Genomic DNA, 27,603 nt, shown 5'->3' on the forward strand with positions numbered 1-27,603 from the left:
CCAAGAGAAGATCTGCAGGAAAGGAGTGTGACCTGTAGCAATGGCCAGGCTCAGTACGCCCTGCTCTTCCTGCTCTCTGATCAGCGGAAGCTTGGGAAGTCCATTCCACACGGAAGGAGGAAACACCAGTGACTTTATCATAGAATCTTTTCTTTACTTTTCCACAGTCAACAACGTATTTTATACCGGGAATGGTAAGAGATGTTTCTGCTACATTGGTGGCCACAATACACAGCCTAGTTCCACTTGGTGGAGGGCGAAAGACCTGCATGAAAACACATGTAAAAAAAAATAAGTCATCACATTGGAAAATAAGACTGCTATGTAGAAGGAATCTTAAATCTGTTACCTTGGCCTGCTTTTCAGGAGCTAGCAAGGAATACAATGGCAACACAAAAATTGGAAGGGAGGAGTCTGATTCTTCATCTAGAAAAGAAAAAAAAGGCTATTTTATTGCCTATTATGCAATTATGACAGTATGTTTGTTTTGTGAAAATGAAAAATATAGAAAAAGTCTTAGCAATAAAATAATTCTCGCCCCATCTGTGACAGAAGTCAGGAATTCATACTAAAACCATTTAGGGCTCATCAAAACAGTATGCAAGGTTTAGAGTCTCAGGAAATTGGCAATCCAAACTTTTATAACAGGAATAAGTTTGCTAATAAGGCATCAGGGTTCTCAATAATGAAGCAAAAATTTATAAGGACCTTTATCGGATGCAGCATCTCCCAAATCCAGGTCAAAGTCTGACCCCTCTCCCTCTTCATCATCAACACCTGCTTCCCGGTCTTCATCTCCTTCATCCACGGGCAAAGCTGAATAATTGTTTAAGTTGATTTTAGGCAGGTTCTAAATAAAAGTACAACAAATGTTACCACTTAGAGGCAAAGCTACATACATAAAACGGTTTGGTTTTGTCTAACCACCATGAAATAAAGTGACACAAAAGTGAATAGCATTTTCTGCATAACCAATGAAAATAAATACCATATTCTTCTTCGGTTTTGACTTCTTAAATGCCTTCAGTGCTTCTGTTTCCTGCGCATCTTCATCTTTTACCTCTGTAACAGAAAAATGCACGACAACTAATTTATAAAAAAAATATAAATTTTTTTTTTGGAGTGGGGGGGTCCAATTCCAAATCAAACTTGATATCAGTAATGTAAAGGACTTCTCTTAATTTCTGTTTAAATGCAGATGATCTAATTTATGAATAAGTAAATGTTCATCACTCAACACTAAGGTAAAAAGTCTGACTTCAGAACGTACTTGTTTTACAGCTAAGAGGATAGAGGGAATATATGCGAGTTCTAACTGTTGGGGGGTTAGGAAGGTCGCTGGTGACAGATGCCCTTAAAAAGTCTAGTTCTGTACTACTAGAACATTTTAAATTACAGAAGTCTCTCTACAAAAGGTGCAGTCTTAGGCTAAGTTCACATCTCCGCTAAGTTATGCCTCATTCACACACCAGCGTTCGGTCAGTGATTTCCATCAGTGATTTTTAGCCAAAACCAGGTGCGGCTCCAAACACAGAACAGGTGCAGCTCTTTCCCTTATTTCTTATGTCTGCGGAAGCTCTAATCCAGGTTTTGGCTCACAATCACTAATGGAAATCACTGACTGAACACAGACGTGTGAATGAGGCATTAATCAGGGAGAGGAAGAGAATACCAAAATTACCACATCCGGCATAGATGGATACTGCCACACATCGCCAGAACCCCCTGTATAATAGGATCCAACAGCTTTCTGAAATATCTGCCAGGTTTCCCCACTGGATACCATTATTGTCATTGACTCGGCAATACATGGCTATGCTGGATACGCTAACTGCGGTAGTCTCTCCTCTGCTGAAACAGACGGATTACTTTTCTGTTATGTTGGACGCACCATTATTTACACAGGTACACAATGCTAGGTAAGATCTGTTGTTCATTCTCTGAATGTCAAAGGGTTATTCCTAGCTCAACATCTCAGGCATATTGCTTGGATATGTCAGATTGGTGGGAATCCCACTTCTGGAACCCACTCTTATCTCCAGAAATTAAGTGACAGTTCACACATGCGCAAACACCGTCCATTCACCAATAAGGGAATACCAAAAACAGCCAAGAGCTGGCTGTGCTGTATCCGGCAGTGAGAACGTGGAGTGCACAGGGAAGGTATCCATACATTGTGGAACTCTGGTTTGTAAACCAATATACGAATAAAAAAAGAATGGTTCAATTCAATGCAGCAACCAAACTCACCTTTAGGTTCTTGTTTACCTCGGTAAGGGAACATTTTTCTCAATCGTCTGCAAAGTGAATGTACTTCTGCCTGACCTGTGAGGAACACCAAGATTCCCCCTAGTAATAAATGAGATATATATTAGGAGACAAGCTGCAGAAATTACAAGGCCATACATCTTAGCTAGCTGTCAGACAATAGTTATTCTTCCTCCCTGTAAGACTATAGTTCTTCCTCCTGACCCTCCCATATTTGTTCTCAATGGAGAGGGGGGGAAAGGCTGTTGCCAAAACACTGGCAGTGCCATATCTCCCTTAAAAGTGCTGTCCACTCTTTATTTGATGGTCTATCCTCAGGATAGGTCAATCATATCTGTTTGGCGTGAAGTCCCACACCCGCACCTCCAACCGATCAGATGTTTGCAACAGCTCCATTGCCTGAGAATAGGCCATCAAAATAAAAGGAGTGGACAATGTCCCACAAAATCTGTGATAGGAGGAGAGTCAGAACACCACTCTCATCTAATGTGTATGGGCACCTTTAGTTATTTTGATAAAACAGAAATCAGTAATAGGACATAAATGAATCCAATAGTAAGGTCATTTTGAAGATCTTTGGCACCTACTAAGAAATCATCAAAAGACTCACTCCACCAAGCAATTGTCTCTTAAGTAAGAAAAATCACTACCTGATGGGAGCATTCTGTGAATCTTGCAGACCTTTCTGAAACTTTCCCCCACATAGTCATCTAGTGGAGTACGCTTATTAAAGTGTACTGTGACTGGAAACTGCCTGGCATCCACCTGAGATAAGATCACAGTAACAAGAATATGAACATGCATTGGGGCAGACAAGCAAAGATAGTGGAAAATAGGAAGAAAGAAAATGTTGCCTTCCTTTTACAAAACAGTTTATGACTTGCGTAGAGAAGGAAATAAGCCAAGGTGCTGTTTCCATGAATAAACATGGATAATGGTTGTGTGAATATAAGCCAGCCACCAATATATTAAGTGATTAGAAGGCTAGTTTCAAGACTATCGCTGAAATCATCTGGCAGGCTATTCCAACAGAGGAACAGCCTGCCGGAGTTCACTGCATTCGGCATAGCCGGAAATTGCCCCAGCACCGCCAGGTCACATTGACTATAATGGAAACCGTTAGGGATCCAGCCTGTTTCTGGCATTAGGGCCAGAGTCTGCCGGACAAATATCACTGCAAGCAGTGTTTTTTGTCCAGCTGTATCCGGACACTATTGGCGGAAACAGGCCAGATCCTCGCTGTACCATTATAGTCAATAGGCTCCAGCGGGGAAAGTTAGAATCCGGCCATGCTTCCAAAGAAAACATCAGAAGCACTGCCTTTACAAGTCAGTTTTTGACTATATAGGAATACAATATTCATGGGAATATATCACGACCTGTGTATATCATAATAGTTAAAAGTCCACGTTCAGTTCCAATGAGACTTCCCTCACCTTAATCACTGGAGGAGTAATGGGGAAGAGCTTTTTGTTTTCAGTGAAGTCTTCAATACGCAAAGTAGCCGACATGATAATCAACTTTAATGGAAGTCCTTTCTGTTAAATGTACACACATTACAATACGGATTATATTATACATATTACTTTATCTATATTCTACTAAATAAGTATACAATAAGGGTATGGCTAAACGGCAACACTGGTCGCGGCCATGTTCACCGAGTAGTGGTGATCTCATAGAAATGAATGGTATCGCTGCGCCCATCACAAGAAATACAGAAGTGTTTGATTTCTTGTGACGGGCGCAAACACAGTGTCGCCATGTAACAGCACCTTAAAGGGGTTCTCCAGGAATTAAAAAAATGAAAATACTTAAATATTATTTTATAATAAATATATTTACAAATACCTTTCATTACTTAGAATGGCTAGTTTTGTCTAGGGAGCAATCATTAGGATAAATAAAATGACCGCCGTCCTATCAGTACACACAAAACCTGTCCTAATCACACAGGAGGACAAGTTACTTCACTACAATGAGCCAAAGTGCTGCCTCATCCTCCTCTCTGCTCTCAGGAATCATGATCCTGAATACAGGTGAATCTCTGTGGGAAAGGAGATGATGAGGAGACATGAGAGGAGGGTGATGTGTGCCTGATGAGCAGCAGCACTTATTTACAGTTTCCTTTACCACGGTCTGTCCTGTCCGTCCTCTCTGTACTTTATGTCACCTCATTCCCCAGAGATTCAGTTCTTATCATCTGTATTCAGGATCATAATCCCTGACAAGTAGAGAGGAGGATGAGGCAGCTCTTTACCTCAGTGTTGTAAAGTATCTTGTCCTCATGTGTGATCAGGACAGGTTTGGTGTGAACTAATGGGACAGCGGCCATTTTGTTTCCCCTGATCATTGCTCCCCAGACAAAATGAGCCATTATAACTAATGAAATGTATTTGGGAATATATTTTTAATTCCCGGAGAACCTCTTTAATATATATATATATATATATATATATATATATATATATATATATATATATATATATATATATAGATTAACTTTAAAACATTATACGGTCAAGTAGAGAGTATAATGAAAACTGGCAAAAATTACCTTTGTACGAAGAGGGACAATACGAGATAAGAGTCCAATTAAAATATCGGTGTAGACACTGCGCTCGTGAGCTTCATCAATAATTATGACTCTGTACCTTTTAAGCAAGAAATCCTAAAAAGAAGCAAGAACAGTTTGGAGAATTTTAAACAAAGTGGTATTCCGATTTCTTGAAATAGATGATCTTTCCTTGGGAGAGGTCATCAGTTTTAGGCTACAAGAATACGACTGTATGTGTTTTGCAGTCCGCAAACTGCGGATCCCCCCCCAAAAAAACAGATGACATCGGTATGCAGTTTATTTTTGTAACAATGCCTAAAACGGACAAGAATAGGACATGTTCTTTTTTTGCGGGTCTACGGAACGGACATACTGATGTGGATAGCACACAGTGTGCAGTCCGCATTTTTTGCGGACCCATTGAAATGAATGGGTACGCATCCTATCCGCTAAAAAAAACGGAACGGACACGGAAGCAAACAACGTCTGTGTGCATGTAGCCTTAGATTGTTGATTTAGCTGTTTGAAGAGACTGCGGCACTTGTGAGAGTGCTGCTTCCTCTTCACTGTTTGCCTGCACGCCGTCTACATTGAGGCTGTGGTGCACGGTAATTACAGCTGTTCGTCCCATTCAAGTGAATGCAAGAGGAACTCTAAATACACTGCATCACCACTACAATGTAGACGGTATGCAGGTAAACATTGCAGAAGAAGCAGCAACTGCAGGTGTGTTGTGGCCCATTCAAACAGCTGATCAGCAGAGGTGCTGAGAGTTGGACCCCCACCGCTCTGATACTAATGATAGGTCATCAATATCACAAAAGCAGAATACCCCTTTAAAGCCAAGCAAACAATTAGTAACATAGGAGAATTAATTTTGAAGAGGTAATCCTGTTGTATACATTTAAGGCATAACTACAGGATATAACCATAAAATGTCTAATACAGATGGGTCCACAACTATCTCCAAATAGGGGTCCTGTGGACACAGCATATAATGGAAATAACCCTATTACATGTGATACACCCTAAATGTATAAGCTTTTAAAGGGGTTGTCCGGGTTCCATACTGCCATTTTCACCCAGGCAGCCCCCCTGACTTGAGCATCGGACCAGTTCATGCTCCGATGCTCTCCTTTGCCCTGCGCTAAATCGCGCAGGACATAGGCATTTTTAGGAGTTCCGGTGACTAACCGGGCTCTCCATGGGGCTGCCAGGGAGCCCGGTGACGTCACTGACACTGATGGGCGGGCTTTAGTGCTGCCCTAGCAAATAAAATGGCTAGGGCAGCGCTAAAACACGTCCATCTGAGCCGGTGACGTCACCGAACACACTGCTGGGCGGAAGCTTCCCGTGCGATCTAGCGCAGGGCAAGGGAGCGCATTGGAGCAGGAGATGCTCCGATGCCAAAATCAGGGAGCTGCCTGGGTGAAAATAAGGGCTCTGAACCCGGACAACCCCTTTAACCAAAATGGATTGGATCCATTTCTCAGAATATTCCTTTAAGAGGGTTTTCCTACCAATTCCTGTTTTTTTCTAATTAAAAAAAAAAAGGGTATACTCATTACAAAGTTATGTGTTGGCTGACACCAAAGCTGGCAGTATGGATATTTGTGAGGCTATACTTCAGATGATTTACCAAAGGAAAAGTTGATTTTCCCATAACAACCAATTATGTTCATTCTCCAAAAGCATCAAAAATAAGAGCTGGAAAGTGATTGGTTGCCATTTAAAATGCCCTATTACATTTGCACTAGTTTAAATAACCCTCTGCATACAATTATTTATTGAAAATTATCTTTCTTAACAGAAAGATTGTCAGATTTATGGAATATAAAAACAGATCTGTAATTGGTTGCTATGGGTAAATCCTCCACTGTCATGGACATTCTGCCCTATCCTTATTATACCAAAGTGCAGAATTGCCAGTCTGCCAACAGAGGCGCCCTGACTGTTGCCTACTACTCCCACTTTCTTTTTTTCCCTTTATGTCTTGTTTGTACACAATTGGTTAAAAATTAGAAAATAACCCATACAAAAATAAAATGCAGGTGCCAGGTTCGGCTTAGGCTACTTTCACACTCGCGTTTGGTGCAGATCCGTCATGGATCAACACAGACGGATCCGTTCAGATAATACAACCGCATGCATCAGTTCTAAACAGATCCGTTTTTATTATCTTTAACATAGCCAAGCCTTCAAGACGGATCCGTTTTCTATTGATCCGTTTGGCTCAGTTTCGTCAGACGGACACCAAGACGCTGCTAGCAGCGTTTTGGTGTCCGCCTCCAAAGCAGAATGGAGACGAAACTGATGCATTCTGAGCGGATCCTTTTCCATTCAGAATGCATTAGGGCAAAACTGATCCGTTTTGGACCGCTTGTGAGAGTCCTGAACGGATCTCACAAAAACGAAAAGCCGAAACGCCAGTGTGAAAGTAGCCTTAGTGTGATATTTGCTAAAACTACCTTACTTGCATCATCTACATCGTTCAGTCTCATAATCCTCTGCATTAAATTCTTAAGTGTTGTCTAGGTGCATTTCACTTTCAATCATGGATAATGAAGATGCTCACCTTCTGAATTTCTTTTAGCAGAACACCATCGGTCATGAATTTTATTTTTGTTTCAGGAGAAACATTTCCTTCATATCGAATTTGATAAGAAACAACGCTGAAAAATAAAATATATTTTCACATGGATGTCTAAAGTAAAACAATTAGGGGGTTGTCCAACATAAGTAATGATATATATCTATATATCTATATATATCTATATATTTTATTTTATTTTTTTAAATCAGTTATATCTCCGGCTGATCCATAAGATGCTCTTAGGCCCCTTTCACACGGACGAGTATTCCGCGCGGGTGCAATGCGTGAGGTGAACGCATTGCACCCGCACTGAATCCGGACCCATTCATTTCTATGGGGCTGTGCACATGAGCGTTGATTTTCACGCATCACTTCTGCGTTGCGTGTAAATCGCAGCATGCTCTATATTGTGCGATTTCCACGCAACGCAGGCCCCATAGAAGTGAATGGGGCTGCGTGAAAATCGCAAGCATCCGCAAGCAAGTGCGGATGCGGTGCGATTTTCACGCACGATTGCTAGGAGACGATCGGGATGGAGACCCGATCATTTTATTATTTTCCCTTATAACATGGTTATAAGGGAAAATAATAGCATTCTGAATACAGAATGCATAGTACAATAGCGCTGGAGGGGTTAAAAAAAAATTATAATAATAATTTAACTCACCTTAATCCACTTGCGGAGCCCGGCTTCTCTTGTCTCCTTCTTTGCTGATTACAGGAACAGGACCTGTGGTGAAGTCACTCCGGTCATCACATAATCCATCACCATGGTAAAAGATCATGTGATGACCGGAGTGACATCAAAACAGGTCCTTTTCCTGCAATCAGCAAAGAAGGAGACAGAAGAGATGCCGGCTGCGCGAGCAAGTGGATTAAGGCGAGTTAAATTATTTTTTATTTTTTTAACCCCTCCAGCGCTATTTTACTATGCATTCTGTATTCAGAATGCTATTATTTTCCCTTATAACCATGTTATAAGGGAAAATAATACAATCTACACAACCCCGATCCCAAACTCGAACCTGAACTTCTGTGAAGAAGTTTGGGTTTGGGTACCAAACGTGCCGATTTTTCTCACGCGCATGCAAAACGCATTACAATGTTTTGCACTCGCGCAGAAAAATCGTGCATTTTCCCGCAGCGCACCCGCATCCGGGCCAAAAATATGATGCCCATGTGAAAGAGGCCTTATAGTCTCCTGTTGGTCTTTGCTCACATTCTGCATAGGCACATGACCGCTGAAGTCAATCCCTTGCTTCAGCGGTCATGTGCCTACTGTCATCTAGTCTGTGGTGTGCACATAGCTGCAGTGGTTGTGTACAAGGACAGCCATCATCACTTCAGTAATGGCTAGCGAGGGACTATAGCGCAGGAGCAGTGGGAAGTGAATTATGGGAATTAAATGTCTTTATTAAATCTACCCCTTTATGGCTAGTTATAAACTAATGGTTAGTGCCCACCTAATATGCAAACTGTGTCTAACAGAGGGTCTGTCTGTATATCCTCCTATACACTCAAAAGACACAGTCAAAAGATAGCAGCACTGTACTAAGGAATGTACAGGATGCCAATCCTCTCAAGACAACCCAGAAAAAATAAAAAATAAAGTCAGCACTCCATAATCAGTGAAGAAAATTGTGAGCAGCCTGTTCAGTGAGGCCTTGAGAAGTGCTGGGTGAAAAACGTTCTCTGCGCGGCCTCATCTCTGAACTTTTCTCCTATACATACACATAGATCATCTTCTGAAGAAACCTTAGGCACATGTAGCAGCAAGAAAGAAAACGCTGTAATGCTGGGTTCATGATCAGAATGAATGACTGATACCATTTTTAATTAAAGTAAGAAAACTCAGATCTGATTCAAAAGGTAAGAGGGACAAAGTGCAAATTTTACTCGTCTTACATACTGCTCCAATCTGGCTTTTAATCAGAAAGGGTGGCTGACACCCATGATGCATCTGCCTGACCTTACCTGCCACAGGAGATATTGCCCCATTCCACATAGTAGTCAGAGTAAAGATCCCTTTACATCAAAACTATTTGGTAGTCACATAAGTTCCCCCTCAAAAAAGTTACCCCTCCATTGTCCCAACTTTCTCTCCACAGTATAATAGCTCCTTTCATTAACAGCAACAGGTCTCAGCTTTCCGTCAGCAGTGTAAGCAAGATCTCCTGCCGTCCACCAGTAGTCACAGCACCTCCCCTTTTCCCCTGTGGTCACGGCAGGACCTTTCCCCCTTCACCAAATAGTATAGAGCTCCTACATTGGTCACAGAATAGCCTCCCAGCAGGGTCAAAACAGGACCTTCTGGAGATGGAAGGACCAGCCGCCAAAAGCATGCAGAGCAGGAAGCAAGAACTGGCGGCAAAGCTCGATTCTCCAGTTATCCAGCAGTGACACAAATATTTGGCATCTAAACGTTGCTTTGTTTTATGACCTGGGAGTTCTGATCGCATACCATTAGACGGGGTGGGTGGTATAAAATATACTGTCATTACATAGATGAACGGGAGCTGCAACTTACTTCTGAGGCAAGTTCATTTCCAGAGCCACCCTCTGTGACATGGTCACTGCTGCTACACGACGTGGTTCTGTGATGCCAATGAGGTCATTTTCACTACAGAACAAAAAAACAATTACAATCTCTACTCTGCTACATAAGACGGTAATACAGTGCAGGCATGTATATAAAAAGAGCAATGCAACCATACAAACCACAACAATAATAATAATAATAATAATAATAATAATAATAATAATAAACAGAAATTATTTTTATTAGCCATACCGATTGGTTACATTATCTGATTTGGTTTGACATAATATATCATTATGTTATAAAAAGGGTATTCTAAGGGTTTTTAAACATGTACAGAAGAACTGGGTCCCCGAGGCAGACACACCGGATTTCTAATTGACTAGAATAATTAGAGCTGCACATATGCAACCATCTGTCCATTTATTCTCCATCTGGATGCAAAAAGCTGTTTTGCCGAATGGAAAAAAAGTCAGGTGACATTCACTCTCCGAGACCCCCACTCATCAGACATTTATGGCACTACCTGTGGATAAGATAGGGAAACCCAGGATGTTAGTGTATGCCCACGCAATGGATTGTGGGCACGGGTTTCAGCTCTGAATCTGCACTGGAACCGACTCCCAGTGCAGCGCAGTCCATGTGGTCGCGGATTTTTCACATACGTTTATCTATTCTTACCACTGTTACCATGCGAACACCTTTGAAGACCATGAAAGCTGCAGCAGGAGCCTGCTAATGGTTTAGCTCCATGTCGCCGAGAGCGGGACCACGGCATTCAAAGTGAAAAGCTACTGCAGAAACCGTGGCAGATTTTATTGTGAAATGTGAACATAACCTTATGGCGCCCTGTTTCACCAAATGAAGCGGCAATGCGTCAAAGTGGAAATTACATGCAGAGGTGGCCAAGCATGCGTATGGCTCCATATTATTCCACCAATGGTTACTTGGACCCCCACCTATATCAGGAACGGAGCCCCGCAAGGTGGTGGCTGGAGGACTCCGGTCTGGCCACCACCAAGCCGGCTTTCCATAATGAATGGGAGCGCACCGCTCCCATTCACTTCTATGGGCTTGACAGAAATAGCCGAGATAGCGCTCGGCTATTTTCGCCGACCCCATAGAAAATGAACAGTCAGCGGATGCGCATGCACAGTGCGCCCTCCTTCACTTTTGGGGCTCCATTCTCTATATAGGTGTGGGTACCAGCGGTGGAACCCACACCTATAAGACAATGGGGGCATATGCTAGCCATTCTCTATGATGAGACAACCCCTTTAAGTCTTGATCCGAGGTTGGCAAACATATTTCCTTTCATAATCTTTTAGTAATTCTGACAAGTATTTACAGCAGCCCATGCAGGAACAATTCATGCTTTGTGCTGTATAAGCTGTCCAACTAGGTTTCTAAGAGGCTACTGCCACATGATTCCTACATAGCTCAGGAAACAACACAAAGACGCATCGAACAGAGCAGCACTTTATTGAAATTTAGGGCTCATGCACACAAACATATTTTCTTTCCGTTTCCATTCTTTTTGCGGACCGTATGCAGAACCATTCCTTTCAATGGGTCCGCAAAAATACGGAAGTTACTCCGTGTGCATTCCATTTCCATATTTCTGTTCCGCAAAAAAAAAAAATAGAACATGGCCTATTATTCTTCGTATTACGGACAAGGATAGGACTGTTCTATTAGGGGCCAGCTGTTCCACAAAACACGGAATGCACAAGGACGTCATCCGTATTTTCTGCAGACTTTTATACTTTCTGCACAGTATTAAAACACTGCACAGCTTCCACAAATATGGTGTGAATCAATATCACAATTTCCTGTTGAACATTGTGTCACTTTACTGGTGCATTTCACTAGATAACATCTTAAAGGGAGTCTGTCACAACGTCACCTTATACACTGCTTACATAGCGCTGTAGCAGAAGTCTACATGAGTCAAATGGTACCTTTGTTCTGATATCATAGTTTTATTCATATGCAAATTAGGGCCGCTCTGCCTTCTTCTCAGACAACTCCTCCCCAGCCTCTTGCTTGGCCCGCCCTGTAAGCCCCTTGCGTCATCTAGTGTGCTGGCCGAGATTCCGTGAGTGCGCAGTTCACCACCAGGCCTGGGCATGCGCACTGTGAAGACCATTGTGGGCACCGGGCATTGCTCTATGCACTGCGCATGCACCAGTGGGATCTCGGCAAGTACACTATATGAGGCAAGGGGCTTACAGGTCGGGCCAAGCAAGAGGCTGGGGAGTTGTCGTAAAAATTATTGGCCCTAAATGAATTAAACATAAATTGCTATGTTTAATAGTATGGCATCTGCCATCTTGTGATATGTCCACCATGTTGTGTGAGTTTATGGAAAGGCCACACGTTCCTAAAGTGTATTCTCACATTTTTCTCTATAATTGTGCCAGTTTGAGAGAGTACTCCTTGTCTTTTAAAAGATTTATATTTAAAGATAAAGCATGAGGAAGTTAGTATGTTCTCTAAACATCTAGTACAAATAACCCCTACAGCTTTCTGTCTGGTAATGAAGCAGGGGGTGAGTAAATAGAGGAATGAGACAAGAAACAAATCTGTGATTAATATAAATATATATATATATATATATATATATATATAATGAACCTTAATTCTTTAAGTATAAGATAATCAATAGGATATATGGTATGGTTATGTATGTTGTTAAATGTAATAAAAGATATAGAATACATCCATTATCTTATATAATTCTCACTAAGAATGCTTCCACCCCTAAAATATAGGAAGAATCTTTAAGTATTAGACTGTGTTAATGTGTCTCTGTCCGAAGAGAGCTATGTTATTCTAACTAGCAATTAACTACTCTTTGAAGACACACGTGCAAGTGTCCGATTGTATTCTTATCTGTATCATAGATTTATGGTATGTGAACCATCAAAATGATTCCTTGGAGTCTAGAATATAATTGCTAGAAGTGTCAGAATTAATCCCTCTAGCTTTGATTTAAATTTCCAGATGTCAGGTGTGTGTAGTGAAGATGAAGTCAGACATGCATATTTAACTCTTTAGGGCATGATTCTTATGACTTATACAACAGTGCCACCTAGGTATGAGTAGGTAACACTACACCAGTAGCAAAAGTGCATTCTGGGTAGTGTTATGACATCACATCCCTTATCAATGTACGCGCCTATTCGACAATGATTGGAAAGTTCCAAACTAGGAAGGTGTGTTCATCTGATAAGTTTTTTTGTTAAGAAACCACATAGGGGTGGTAAAAGAAAAAGAGATCCCAGAGGAACCAAGCAACCAGAAGATCAGAAAACAAAAGAGCTAGACACCTAAAGAGGTTAAAAGACAGGCTTAGACACACAAGGACAAGTTGAGCTCTCTAGAGGGGTCTATCAAGATGAAAGTCACGGTGAGCTATGCGATGATGGACCACCCAGCTTTCCTAGGAGCAGAAATGAGACTCCTACTAGGACTTGGTAAGAGACACAAAGAATGATATTTCATTTTATTAAGACTAATTGGATAATGTGGGTGAAATTATACCATCTAGATTGGCGAATAAATAAATTACTTAATTGATTATCTTCATATTGAGATGTAGTAGCTAGGTAATAGATTCACACAGGAAAGACTTGTTCTAAGTTCTTCCCATTTAAGATATAATAGCTTTGATCATACAGGGAGTGCAGAATTATTAGGCAAATGAGTATTTTGACCACATCATCCTCTTTATGCATGTTGTCTTACTCCAAGCTGTATAGGCTCGAAAGTCTGCTACCAATTAAGCATATTAGGTGATGTGCATCTCTGTAATGAGAAGGGGTGTGGTCTAATGACATCAACACCCTATGTTAGGTGTGCATAATTATTAGGCAACTTCCTTTCCTTTGGCAAAATGGGTCAAAAGAAGGACTTGACAGGCTCAGAAAAGTCAAAAATAGTGAGATATCTTGCAGAGGGATGCAGCACTCTTAAAATTGCAAAGCTTCTGAAGCGTGATCATCGAACAATCAAGCGTTTCATTCAAAATAGTCAACAGGGTCGCAAGAAGCGTGTGGAAAAACCAAGGCGCAAAATAACTGCCCATGAACTGAGAAAAGTCAAGCGTGCAGCTGCCAAGATGCCACTTGCCACCAGTTTGGCCATATTTCAGAGCTGCAACATCACTGGAGTGCCCAAAAGCACAAGGTGTGCAATACTCAGAGACATGGCCAAGGTAAAAAAGGCTGAAAGACGACCACCACTGAACAAGACACAAGCTGAAACGTCAAGACTGGGCCAAGAAATATCTCAAGACTGATTTTTCTAAGGTTTTATGGACTGATGAAATGAGAGTGAGTCTTGATGGGCCAGATGGATGGGCCAGATGGATGGGCCCGTGGCTGGATTGGTAAAGGGCAGAGAGCTCCAGTCCGACTCAGACGCCAGCAAGGTGGAGGTGGAGTACTGGTTTGGGCTGGTATCATCAAAGATGAGCTTGTGGGGCCTTTTCGGGTTGAGGATGGAGTCAAGCTCAACTCCCAGTCCTACTGCCAGTTTCTGGAAGACACCTTCTTCAAGCAGTGGTACAGGAAGAGGTCTGCATCCTTCAAGAAAAACATGATTTTCATGCAGGACAATGCTCCATCACACGCGTCCAAGTACTCCACAGCGTGGCTGGCAAGAAAGGGTATAAAAGAAGAAAATCTAATGACATGGCCTCCTTGTTCACCTGATCTGAACCCCATTGAGAACCTGTGGTCTATCATCAAATGTGAGATTTACAAGGAGGGAAAACAGTACACCTCTCTGAACAGTGTCTGGGAGGCTGTGGTTGCTGCTGCACGCAATGTTGATGGTGAACAGATCAAAACACTGACAGAATCCATGGATGGCAGGCTTTTGAGTGTCCTTGCAAAGAAAGGTGGCTATATTGGTCACTGATTTGTTTTTGTTTTGTTTTTGAATGTCAGAAATGTATATTTGTGAATGTTGAGCTGTTATATTGGTTTCACTGGTAAAAATAAATAATTGAAATGGGTATATATTTGTTTTTTGTTAAGTTGCCTAATAATTATGCACAGTAATAGTCACCTGCACACACAAATATCCCCCTAAAATAGCTAAAACTAAAAACAAACTAAAAACTACTTCCAAAAATATTCAGCTTTGATATTAATGAGTTTTTTGGGTTCATTGAGAACATGGTTGTTGTTCAATAATAAAATTAATCCTAAAAAATACAACTTGCCTAATAATTCTGCACTCCCTGTAGATCCCTGTTTGTCTTAATAGTCTTACCAAAGTCAAAGGTGTGAAAATAGTCCAGGATGGGGCGGAAGGATACAGTTATCTCTTCTAAATTATATCCTTGAATGGATTTGCCCATTCTCGAAGTCATGTGATGTGTAGTTGGTTAGAAGCGGGCGGAATGTATTTAGCATTCCATATTAATGTCTAGGATTAGACATGCCCATCCTGATATCATGAGGTTTACTCTGAACAGAAGTGATGTATATAACTTATGTTCTTACTTTGATATCCCAACCTAATAATAGCTTGGTTATAATGTAACAAGTTACTTCTACTCACATGTATTGTTAAGCTTGTAATGCTTTATATCAACGCTGAATATACTCATTTGTATGTATCATTGTGTTTATTTACTTATTTATAACCTTGTAACCAATTAATCTTCATATTTTTATAATACCTGTGTATTATTGTATAATGCAAAACTACACCTTTAGCATTAACGTCATCTCACGTCAAAATAACTTATTATCTAAAGAAATAGTCGGACTCAGATGTGAATTGTATCAATTAGGTTGTCTACAACTCACCAGGTTATGATTTCAAGAATTTATGACAAATTTTATTTTTTCATGTTAATTATTTTATAACCATAATTAATAATTCTTAATTGAATTATTACCGCCCGACAGAGGAGTTATGTGAGAAGAAGGCAGAGCGGCCTGGGCACTTACAGCCCGAACGTTCCATTAAAGTGTGCTCCTTTTTATTCCATGTGTACTTTACCATTTACATATCAGACAATAATGACTTACCTTCCATAGCCGGCTTCATAGAGGAACTGTGGCACTTGTGTGGTTTTCCCACTGCCAGTCTCACCACACAAAACAACTACAGGGTTTTCTTGAATGGCCTCCATAATGACCTGTTCTTCAGCCAGGATTGGGAGTTTTAACCTAGCCTCCTAGAAGACACAAGGAGGAAACGGTTGCGTCTCTCTCTTTTGGCTTTCCTGCCAACGTACGTGGCTTTTTACCCTACTAGCAGTATCAGTGAGTTAAAATACAAACCTGAATTTCAGGAGACCTGTCGACAGGAATAAATATTGCTGGCTGTGATGGCAGAGGAGCAGGTTTGTCTTTAGATGGCTCTCCGGTAGGTGCTGGCTTAGATTCTGCTGGGATGCTCTGAGATACATCTGTGACTATAGGCTTCACAGGAGAGCTGACATTATCCCCAACCATTTCTTCCTTCTTCTCAGATGCATCACTCTCGTCTTCCTCGGCAGAACTATCAGAAGACATGTCCTTGTCTGTCTGTTCTTCATCATCTTCTGCTGGAGCTTTTCGTCTACGCTTCTTGTTGGCTCCACTGATGCTATTTATGCATCCCAATACTGGACTATTCACGTCATCAACCGTCCTAGAGAAAAGTGGTGTAAAAGTGCCTGTCAGAGAAGCTGAAGATTGACCCCTATTTCAATTAGTTCTAGATCACACTTCAGTGATTTGGTCAGTATTTCGTAGATGATTTCTAATACTGATTGTGAGCCAAAGCCAGGTTCAAAACACAGAGCAGGTACAGATCTTTCCCTTATACCTTATCTCTGTGTAGCCTCCATTCCTGATTTTGGTTCACTATCACTGATGGAAATAACTGACCAAACCACTGAAGTGTGAACGAGGCCTTAGACTTTGTTCAGAGGTGTGTCCCCAACCAATATGTGCCCCCAACCAATAAGATACACAACTTGTGGGCGTAGCATAAAGATGTGAAAATTCCTTTAACTTCAAAAAGACAGTTTCCTGATTAGATACTAAAATTGCCATAACAAGTCTACCTATGGCTAGTCTTTATTTTAAAGGTAATATATCACCTATAGTTTTTTTTTACTAAAGAAATTAAAACCAACTACTGAAATACCTTTTTCCTAATTTGTAAAGATTTGTATTCATTTTTTGTACCTGGTTATGGGACAGTCATCTTACCTGAGCTACTACTCAGCTCTGTTTGCAGCAGTAAAAAGATATGCTAAATGGCATCTACATGGACCATGGGAAACTGTAGCCTGGCGATGACTGGCTGAGTTATATGGTAGAGTGTGGCAAACATGCTCTGTAACCTGTACAGGAAGGTCTGAGGAGTGGACCAGTCCCCATCACCTTTTGTGAATGGTGGATCCTGTGTACATTGGGTAACTGTATGTTAGAATCCACTATACATAGGTGTTACCTGTCGCTGTATGGTAGATTACATATATGTGTTACCTGTCACTGTAATCCTGCCTGTGATAAGGAAATGACTGCCGTGAAGTGATCTCTACACATCAGAAAGTGTCCATTTTATGAAGCTAAATGGCAAGATTGAAACCTGCAAAACTTCTGGTTATTACTTTTTTTTTTTTACCTATACATAGTGAATTGGAAAACTAGAAAAAAAAATCAAATCACAAAAATTGTAAGGACATAAAAAAAAGCAAGTTACAAAAAAAAAAAGGAAAATACACAAAGTTATACAAGTTAAGATATACTGCTTCTGAAGTAAATCTTACCGTTTAGCACAGTACAATCGATCGCCTGTGCCTAGTTTGGAGGTTGTATACAACAGGCTCAGTTCTTTCTCAGAGGCTTGCACCTCACTCAGCTTAGTGAGGAGGCCCGATCTCTGTTAGATGGAAAACAAATCATGTATCACTAAATGTCTAGCTGTGATGACAGGAGTTGTAGGAAGTCTAGTTCTTCCTTGCTTGCAAACAGCATTCAATTAAAAGCAGCAATACTTTAAAGCCTAAAACCAGCCATATACAGATTTCGGCTGGACATTTTCTGAACGACTTGTCATTCTTGGTTGGTCTGTGACGGTTATCATCATATTAATTTCATAAACGAAGGCATGGAAACATGGCCAACTAGAATATATAAATATCTCACTTTTTGGATTGGGGACAGGTCTTCTGTGCCTTTTGGCTGACCAAAAACTGGAGTGTATGGCCAGCTTAGGGTAGTTTCTCACCTCCGGTGTGAATTCCATCTGGCTGTTTCGGCAGACAATGCAGGGAATCATCAGAACACAAATCACATCATGCAGCGGTCTGTGTCCGGCCGATCATCCGCATTGTCTGCCGGACCACCATCATACTTAATGGGGCTGGCGGACATTCAGTGCCGGATCCAGTGAATTCCGGCAGACTATTCTCTCCCGTAACAGCATGCCAGAATTCACACCGCAGGTGTGAAACTAGCCTTAAAGAGCTCTTGTGTGCAAACTCACACAACTAAAGCACTCTAGATCATTTTACACATGCATAGGCAATTATAGGGAACAAACTAAACATTCCCAATAATTGCCTGATCACTGAGCAGAAGGGAGAGCTCCATTTACAAGTAGCAATCATCTTCTCTGTACTGGTAAGATTTATTGACTTAGGCTATTTAGACATGATATTGCTCTTGCTGGATGATGAATTTGGTGCAGAGATACACACTTTTCTCTAACTGCATACCAACTATTGGTTGGCTTAGTGGTTATGCCAGAATGATGGCACAATTCTGAGTAAAAACGGCACATTTTAAGCCACCGTCCTTTTCTATTATACCATGCACCCTTGTCGGGCTAGAGCAAATTTTGATGCAATTTACAACAACGTTTGGGTACGCTCACATTGGTGAATGTGCAGCACTTCTGGTATTCAAGTGCCTCATTACAAATGGGACCCAGAGAGAAATGCAATGTCTCATCTCATCACACTGCACAGGATGCTCAGAAGAGTTTTGCACAATCACTATTGTGTAATCTATGCTGCTGTCACATCCCTATTCTGTGTGTTCGGACGTTTTCTACTCCCCCAGTGACCCTATTGTCTAAGGTTACTAAAAAACGACAACAATTCATCACACGCAATAATCACACACTTGCATGCACATTTTGATATTACAATATATCATGCCATGTATTCCTATGTGTACAAGCAACGTCATTCGTCTGTGAAATCACAATCTCAAAAAGTCCAATGGTGCATAAATCCAACTTAATACCCTTCCCCTACTATCACCGGTAGCATATACCAGCGGATATCCTGTGGTGGCAGACACACATACATATCCGTAAGAATAGTAAAAATGGATAAGATCCAAACTGAGGCCTCTTTCACACTTGCGTTGTTGGGATCGGGCATGCACTTCCGTTGCCGGAGGTGCCCGCCGGATCCGGAAAAACGCAAGTGTACTGAAAGCATTTGGAAGACGGTTCCATCTTCAAATGCTTTCAGTGTTACTATGGCACCCAGGACGCTATTAAAGTCCTGGTTGCCATAGTAGGAGCGGGGAGCGGGGGAGCAGTATACTTACAGTCCGTGCGGCTCCCCGGGCGCTCCAGAATGACGTCAGAGCGCCCCATGCGCATGGATGACGTGATCCATGCGATCACGTGATCCATGCGCTTGGGGTGCCCTGACGTCACTCTGGAGCGCCCGGGGAGCCGCACGGACGGTAAGTACACTGCTCCCCCGCTCCCCACTACACTTACCATGGCTGCCAGGACTTTAGCGTCCCGGCAGCCATGGTAACCACTCTGAAAAAGCTAAATGTCGGCTCCGGCGCCGGATCCGGATCAATGCCTTCCAATGGGCATTAATTCCGGATCCGGCCTTGCGGCAAGTGTTCCGGATTTTTGGCCGGAGCAAAAAGCGCAGCATGCTGCGGTATTTTCTCCGGCCCAAAAACGTTCCGTTCCGGAACTGAAGACATCCTGATGCATCCTGAACGGATTTCTCTCCATTCAGAATGCATTAGGATAATCCTGATCAGGATTCTTCAGGCATAGAGCCCCGACGACGGAACTCTATGTCGGAAGACAATAACGCAGGTGTGAAAGAGCCCTTAGACCTAAAACACTGTTGGGCACTCTTACAGTTAAACAATAGAACAGACAAGCAGATTAATAGGGTTGTAAAACTTCACAGTATGGAAGACCCGTCCATACTGTGAAGTTTTACAACTGGTGCAGGAATCCTATATGTGCAACTTTTCCTCTAAATCCATTTAAACAGACCAACCTGGATCTTTTTTTCTTTCTGTTCTAAGATCTTCTGCAGAGCTTTCTTCTGTTTTCGACTTAGTGTTTTTTTAATGGCAGCAGTCCCAGTAAGTTTTTTCTGCTTGGATTTTTTGGAGGGTAGCACCAGAGCGTTGCTCTCGTCCACACCTTTCAGTTGCTCAGCTCCTAGAATATATCATTTGATAAGTAATTAGCTAGCTGCCATATACAGTATTCCCATGATACCACCTGGTATCAGTATCTTACCTTCTAGCTCAACCTGCACATTTTGCTTGGGTTCGGACTTGTCTTCTGTGCACTGCACTTGTTGTCTTGCTTTCCAGTTATGCCTCTTTCTCAGTTTACCCATCCTTGTATTTCTGCAATCATAATAAGACATTAAAATTTTCCATGTGCCCCCGATATCACCGTGACTGATAGGGTACCATGTTCTCTTGCATAGAGCTGGCAATATTACTGCCAGCACATTTGCTCTGTGAAGGCCATGATGCTGAAACTAGATATCATGTACAAGATCAGCTATGGTCAAAGCTTCTTCAGCAGGAACCAAACCTTTATCCCAGAATTGCACAGCAAGATTTGCTCTCACAGAGAGGTCCCCACTCCTCTCCACTTCCTCTTCTCGGCCTCGACACACCAGAGATGGCTTGGACTACCCGCTCAGCTAAGTAAAGGGCATCTGTCAGCAGATTTGTAGCTATGACACTGGCTGACCTGCTACATGTGCACTTGGCAGCTGACAGCATCTGTGTTGGTCACATGTTCATATGTGCCCATTGCTGAGAAAAATTAATATATGCAAATTAGCCTCTAGGAGCAATGGGGGCGTTGCCATTACACCTAGAGACTCTGCTCTCTCTGCAATTTGACAGGCAGTAAAACAATTTGACACCTGGCCCTGTCTAAGTGCAGAGGGCTCAGAAGTTAAAGAGAGAGCAGAGCCTCTAGGTGTAAGGGTAACGCCCCCATTGCTCCTAGAGGCTCATTTACATATATTAAAACATATTTCTCAGCAATGCGGGCACATATGAACATGGGATCAACACAAGTGCCTTCAGCTGCCAAGTGCACATGTAACAGATCAGCCAGTTTCATGGGTACAAATCTGCTGACAGATGCCCTTTAATGGCTGAGGTGTGTCACCACTGGGCAGTCTAAACTGTCTCCAGTGTGTCAAGCCCGAGAAGCGAACAGTAAAGAGGAATGGACCGGCAGACGAACAGAGGTGGCTGGGGATCAAATCATTCTATTTCAAATCATTGCACTGGAATACCCATTAGAAGGAGCATACTTTCCTGCTCCCTGGTTCAGGCTTTGTGGATCCACCGATGTCTTCGTTATGCTTCGGCCCCCACTTGTAAACTTCCGATATGGACGGGCTCCTGTGCACCGCTGCAACCAATGACTGGCCACAGAGGTGACATGTCACCCAAGCCAGATGTGACAGCAGTGATATGCCGCTTGGGAACACATCACCAATCATTAGCTGCAGCAGAGGAACACAGGACTCCGTCCATGACAGAAGTTTACATGCGGAGACTGAAGCATGGTGAAGACAGCAGTGACCAGGTAACTTCACAGGTTCAGTACAGCAGGTGGGAAGTTAGAAAATCAGGTAATCCTGGAATACCCCTCTATGGGTACAATACCAGCCACCCTCCCCCAGTAATGCTGCTCCTCACTATGCTGTGTGCCAGCATCCTGGCACTAGTCATAGGGCTGCAGTCACACAGCACAGCGGACACACTGCGACGGCCTCGTCCCTGCACACACGATACAAGTGAAAGTCACACTCACTCACGAGCCTGAAGACGACAGAATCTCTATGGGCATGAAGCATGCTGCACCCGGAAGAGGAAGTGACGTCAGCGGTCCCTAGCAGCCGCTGCACTCTGGTAACTGGGGACGCGTTCATTGTGTTCCTGACTGTGCTGTGAGCGTCTGTATCAGTAGCACGCGGTGAAGCGTAGTCTACGGGTCGCCATAAGGGCCGTTCCACAGCTGCTCTGCTCTGATGTGTATTAACTGGTATATGGCTGAGACCATGTGCCCTAACCTCTAACTCCAACCCCAAAGCCTAATAATAAACCCTAATACTGACCCTAAACCTAATACTATATATCTGTACACACTGCATGTATTATATGGTGTAATAGATGCAGTGTGTACAGATATATATGGGGTCATTTATCAAACTGGTGTAACGTAGAACTGGCTTAGGTGCCCATAGCAACCAATCAGATTCCACCTTTCATATTCCACAGGAACTGTCGAAAATAAAAGGTGGAATCTAAATAGTTGCTATGGGTAACTAAGCCAGTTCTACTTTACACCAGTTTAATAAATGATCCCATATATATCTGTACATACTCAATCTATTATACCTCATATATCAGTACACTGCTGTATATACTATCTTAACACACTCCATCTATTATACCTTGTACCTCACATTTCAGTACACTACTGTATATACCATATATCTGTACATACTCCATCTATTATACCTCGTACCTCACATATCAGTACACTACTGTATATACCATATATCTGTACACACTGCATCTATTATACCTCACATATCAGTACACTGCTGTATATACTATATATCTGTACACACTGCATCTATTATACCTCGTACCTCACATATCAGTACACTACTGTATATACTATATATCTGTACATACTCCATCTATTATACCTCGTACCTCACATATCAGTACACTACTGTATATACTATATATCTACATACTCCATCTATTATACCTCGTACCTCACATATCAGTACACTACTGTATATACTATATATCTGTACACACTGCATCTATTATACCTCACATATCAGTACACTGCTGTATATACTATATATCTGTACACACTGCATCTATCATACCTCACATATCAGTACACTGCTGTATATACTATATCAGACATCCCAACCTGCAAAAACTCGTTTCAGGGAGGTGTACGTCTCATTTCATGGAGGTTTTCTTTTTTTTTCTTTTACAAACTTTTTATGACATTTTCCAAACATATGCAGTATCTGCACACTTTGCTCGATGGTGTGGAGGACTGGGCTCATTTCCCTGCCCCAAATTATCATATTTATGTATATGATTAAAGGGATTCTGTCATTACCTATAAGCCCTGTGAGCTAAACATCTGCTCATGCCTAGGGTAGCATTCTGATTTCTAAGGTGGTCTTATAAAAGCTATTTGTGGCTTTATTCTGCGGAAAAACAGGTTTTACTAACCTGTCAATCATTGAATTAAGGTGCCCAAGCAGGGGAGGTCTGTGGATGCATGGTGCCCGGACGCACGCATTGCCGTTCGTGCCCAGCGCCGCCTTCTACTCCTCAGTGCCGCCTCTCCCTCCCTCCCCCCTCCTCCCGCTTTGAGATCCCGCCTGTGCGCACAGGCTCAGCCTGATGCGCCGTTGCGGACTGCTGGCACCGGCTTCTTCTTGCACTGTGCGCACGCGCCGAGAAGGGGACACTGCTACAGGTTGTCGGAAAGGTTTACTGCGAGTAAACTAGAGATGGGAAATTCGGATCTTTCACATGTATCTGTTTATTTAAATCAGTTCATTCAAATGAACCGATTCATGAATCGAATCTTCGGTTCATTCGCTGAGCTGACAAGAAGCAAGTGACCCGAAGCTTAGGTTGCGCAATGCACATGCGCGGATGCTTCCATTCACTTGCTGACTCACTGAGTCAGCTCTTGGTCTGAGTCAGGAAGTTTATTCTTTAAAACCCTGTGTGTAATTATCTACCCCACTGTAGGAAAAAACAAGCATCCAGGGGGTGTGAATTTAACACTGGGGTAAATAATATAATTAAAATGGAGGGTTAAATGTGTAAATGTATTTTTTTTAAAATACATCTCTCTCAATAGTTTTATAGCTACTGAATGAGACAGAAGAAGGGATGCCTTTAACATATAGATCTCCTTGAGAAGCCAATTTGACCCTAAAGGGTTAATTCAACCTGTAATCTAAACTCTGTGTCCTGTCACTTCTCTTATCTCTCTGCTCTGCTATCAGTGAACCCTGGATATATTGTCTCACATGGGGGTGTCAGGGAGCCGCTATCTAATAGCGGGAGACTCCCTGAACCTCCGGGAGAGTTGAGATCCCTGCTATATATCTGTACACTCTGCATCTATTATACCTCATATATCAGTACACTACTGTATATACTATACATCTGTACACACTGCATCTATTATACCTCACATATCAGTACACTGCTGTATATACTATATATCTGTACACACTGCATCTATTATACCTCATATCTCACATATCAGTACACTGCTGTATATACTATATATCTGTACACACTGCATCTATTATACCTCATATATCAGTACACTACTGTATATACTATATATCTGTACATACTACATCTATTATACCTCATATCAATACACTGCTGTATATACTATATATCTGTACACACTGCATCTATTATACCTCACATATCAGTATACTGCTGTATATACTATATATCTGTACACACTGCATCTATTATACCTCACATATCAGTATACTGCTGTATATACTATATATCTGTACACACTGCATCTATTATACCTCATATCAATACACTGCTGTATATACTATATATCTGTACACACTGCATCTATTATACCTCACATATCAGTATACTGCTGTATATACTATATATCTGTACATACTAATCTATTATACCTCACATATCAGTATACTGCTGTATATACTATATATCTGTACACACTGCATCTATTATACCTCATATCTATACACTGCTGTATATACTATATATCTGTACACACTGCATCTATTATACCTCATATCAATACACTGCTGTATATACTATATATCTGTACACACTGCATCTATTATACCTCACATATCAGTACACTGCTGTATATACTATATATCTGTACATACTAATCTATTATAATCATATCTTGTACCATGTAAGCATCGGCAACATGTGCCCTGTGACGTCACATCTCCTTTTACCCACTCCATTCTACCTTCTTCCACTGGTATATTTCTGTGGTAAATGAGACTAACACACTATGTCCTTGTCACACGTTATGTGAGATAAATTCTGCATAAGAGTTTGTTCACATGTTCAATCATCAAAGCATCCCCTAACATCCTGCATCCAATGCTAGTGTATATGAACGCGGGAAATGAGCATGTTCATCTTAATGGACTACACATGGAAAAGCCATTGAGGCAACAGCCAAACATAAGGGGTCTGCCGTTCTGGTGAAATCGGCCACAGCGAGAACATTTAAAACGTTATGGAGAATTATGTGTTTACACCACTCGTCTGAAAAGTAGGGTGTTCACACTGTGCGCCATATTTATGAAGTCAGCGTGCTACACAGTGCAACTTGTACACACCAATATTATAAATACACAGCATTTTAATAATCAAATTATTCTTTATTAATTCCTTACCAAACAATCATTTACAGTTTTAAAAAAGTCAGCAACAGCAGCATATACAAAGAAAAAAAGCCACCATATATATTATATCAGTAAAGAGAGGAAATCCCAATAATGAGCCTTAGGCCTCATGCACACGACCGTATGTATTTTGCGGTCCCCAAAAAAAAGATCTGCAAAAAATCCAGATGACGTCCGTGTGCATTCCGTATTTTGCAGAATGGTACAGCGGGCCCTTCATAGAACAGTACTATCCTTGTCCGTAATGCGGAAATACGGACATACGGAAACGGAATGCACACTGAGAAATTTATGATTTTTTTGCATATCCATTGAAGTGGATGGTTCTGTATACAGTCCGCAAAAAAAACTGAATGGACATGGAAACAAAATACGTTTGTGTGCATGAGCCCTTATATTATAGTATGGTGCCCTCCCTTGAAAGGGATTAAACAACAATAATATTCTTTCCTGCATAGTGCAAACCCATCCATGTAACCTTCAATATGGGAAACGGGGGGGGGGGGGGGGGGGGCAAAAGTGCTATGTGCAATAAATAACATTTAAAGGGGTTCTGCGGTTTTTTTAAACTGATGATCTATCCTCTGGATAGATCATCAGCATCTGATTGGCGGGGGTCCAACACCCGGGACCCCTGCCGATCAGCTGTTTGAGAAGGCATCGGCGCTGGCAGTAGCACTGCGGCCTTCTCGCTGTTTACCGCTGGCCCAGTGACGTCACGACTAGTATCATTGGCCTGGGCGGGGCTAAGCTCTGTTCATTTGAATAGAGCTTAGCCCTGCCCAGGCCATTGATACTAGTCGTGACGTCACTGGGCCAGCGGTAAACAGTGAGAAGGCCGCGGCTCTACTGCCAACGCCGCTGCCTTCTCAAACAGCTGATTTTGAGTTTGTATAAACTGATGATCTATCCTCTGGACCCCCGCCGATCAGATGCTGATAGATCATCAGTTTAAACAAACTGCAGAACCCCTTTAAATGTTATTTATTGCACATAGCATTTTTGCCCCCCCCTTGTATTGAAGGTTACATGGATGGGTTTGCACTATGCAGGAATGAATATTATTGTTGTATAATATGAGGGCTCATTATTGGGATTTCCTCTCTTTACTGATATAACATATATTGTGGCTTTTTTTTCTTTGTATATGCCGCTGCTGCTGACTTTTTTTTAAAATTGTACATGATTGGTAAGGAATTAATAAAGAATGATTTGATTATTAATATGCTGTGTATTTATAATTTCGGTGTGTAGATTCGAATTGGTCATACACAGTGGTTACCTATAGGAGCCAGTGTAGGTTGGTGTTAGAGTGCAACTTGTGTACTGAAAAACTCCTCCACTGTACTACTCAGAAAAGTATTGCAGAAGGTCTGACCTGTGCTATGGGGCCAATGACCTGTCTTTGGTCGTCCTCTTCCTCTCCAATAATTCAGATTATCTTGGCGTTCTCCTGCAACGCCTGAAATACCATAGAGTAGCTTTAGTCACTGTTGTGTTACATGGAAAGGGACCCAGTAAGGCCTTATTCACACATTTATGTTAATGTGTGTATTCCCACATCCGTGTTTTAGCATGGTCCGTGTTTACAGATCAATCACGGCCATTATAGTCTACGGTGTCATATGGAGGCTGGCATAGACTCCTGGTAAACACTAACCAGGGTGTATTAGGATGAGGCTGGCATGAAGTTTTAAGGAGACTGGTCAGGAAGGGGCAGAGGAAGGCTGGCCCTTTGCTTGAGGTATAGAGAGTACTAGGGGTGGCAGGTGGAGGCTGGCATAGACTCCTGATAGACACTACCCAGGGTGTATCAGGATGAGACTGGCATGGAGTTCAAGGAGACTGGTCAGGAAGTGGCAGAGGAAGGTTGGCCCTCTGCTTGA

The 27,603-nt window shown here is 41.9% G+C and overlaps 1 protein-coding gene across 2 annotated transcripts in view; it reads right to left on the reverse strand.

Annotated features, from left to right (window-relative positions):
• DHX37 (DEAH-box helicase 37) overlaps positions 1-22,156 on the reverse strand; it is a 39,322-nt gene extending 17,166 nt beyond the window's left edge. Inside the window, exons 1-16 of one of the 2 annotated variants that reach the window (XM_040416229.1) lie at positions 22,049-22,156; positions 20,494-20,606; positions 20,246-20,412; positions 17,744-17,856; positions 16,263-16,614; positions 16,008-16,156; positions 9,946-10,038; positions 7,401-7,497; positions 4,826-4,939; positions 3,705-3,806; positions 2,919-3,033; positions 2,251-2,349; positions 989-1,062; positions 709-850; positions 350-426; positions 33-265 (exon numbers count right to left, since the gene is read on the reverse strand). In XM_040416229.1, the coding sequence (XP_040272163.1) occupies positions 33-265; positions 350-426; positions 709-850; positions 989-1,062; positions 2,251-2,349; positions 2,919-3,033; positions 3,705-3,806; positions 4,826-4,939; positions 7,401-7,497; positions 9,946-10,038; positions 16,008-16,156; positions 16,263-16,614; positions 17,744-17,856; positions 20,246-20,412; positions 20,494-20,606; positions 22,049-22,080 (2,072 nt within the window). In that variant the 5' untranslated portion in view covers positions 22,081-22,156. Of the gene's footprint in view, positions 1-32; positions 266-349; positions 427-708; positions 851-988; positions 1,063-2,250; positions 2,350-2,918; positions 3,034-3,704; positions 3,807-4,825; positions 4,940-7,400; positions 7,498-9,945; positions 10,039-16,007; positions 16,157-16,262; positions 16,615-17,743; positions 17,857-20,245; positions 20,413-20,493; positions 20,607-22,044 lie in introns of both variants that reach the window. The other variant, XM_040416230.1, reaches the window with a different exon arrangement.
• Between the last annotated feature and the right edge of the window lie 5,447 nt (positions 22,157-27,603).

The sequence above is a fragment of the Bufo bufo genome, chromosome 2 (assembly GCF_905171765.1).
Source record: "Bufo bufo chromosome 2, aBufBuf1.1, whole genome shotgun sequence".
NCBI lineage: Eukaryota > Metazoa > Chordata > Amphibia > Anura > Bufonidae > Bufo > Bufo bufo.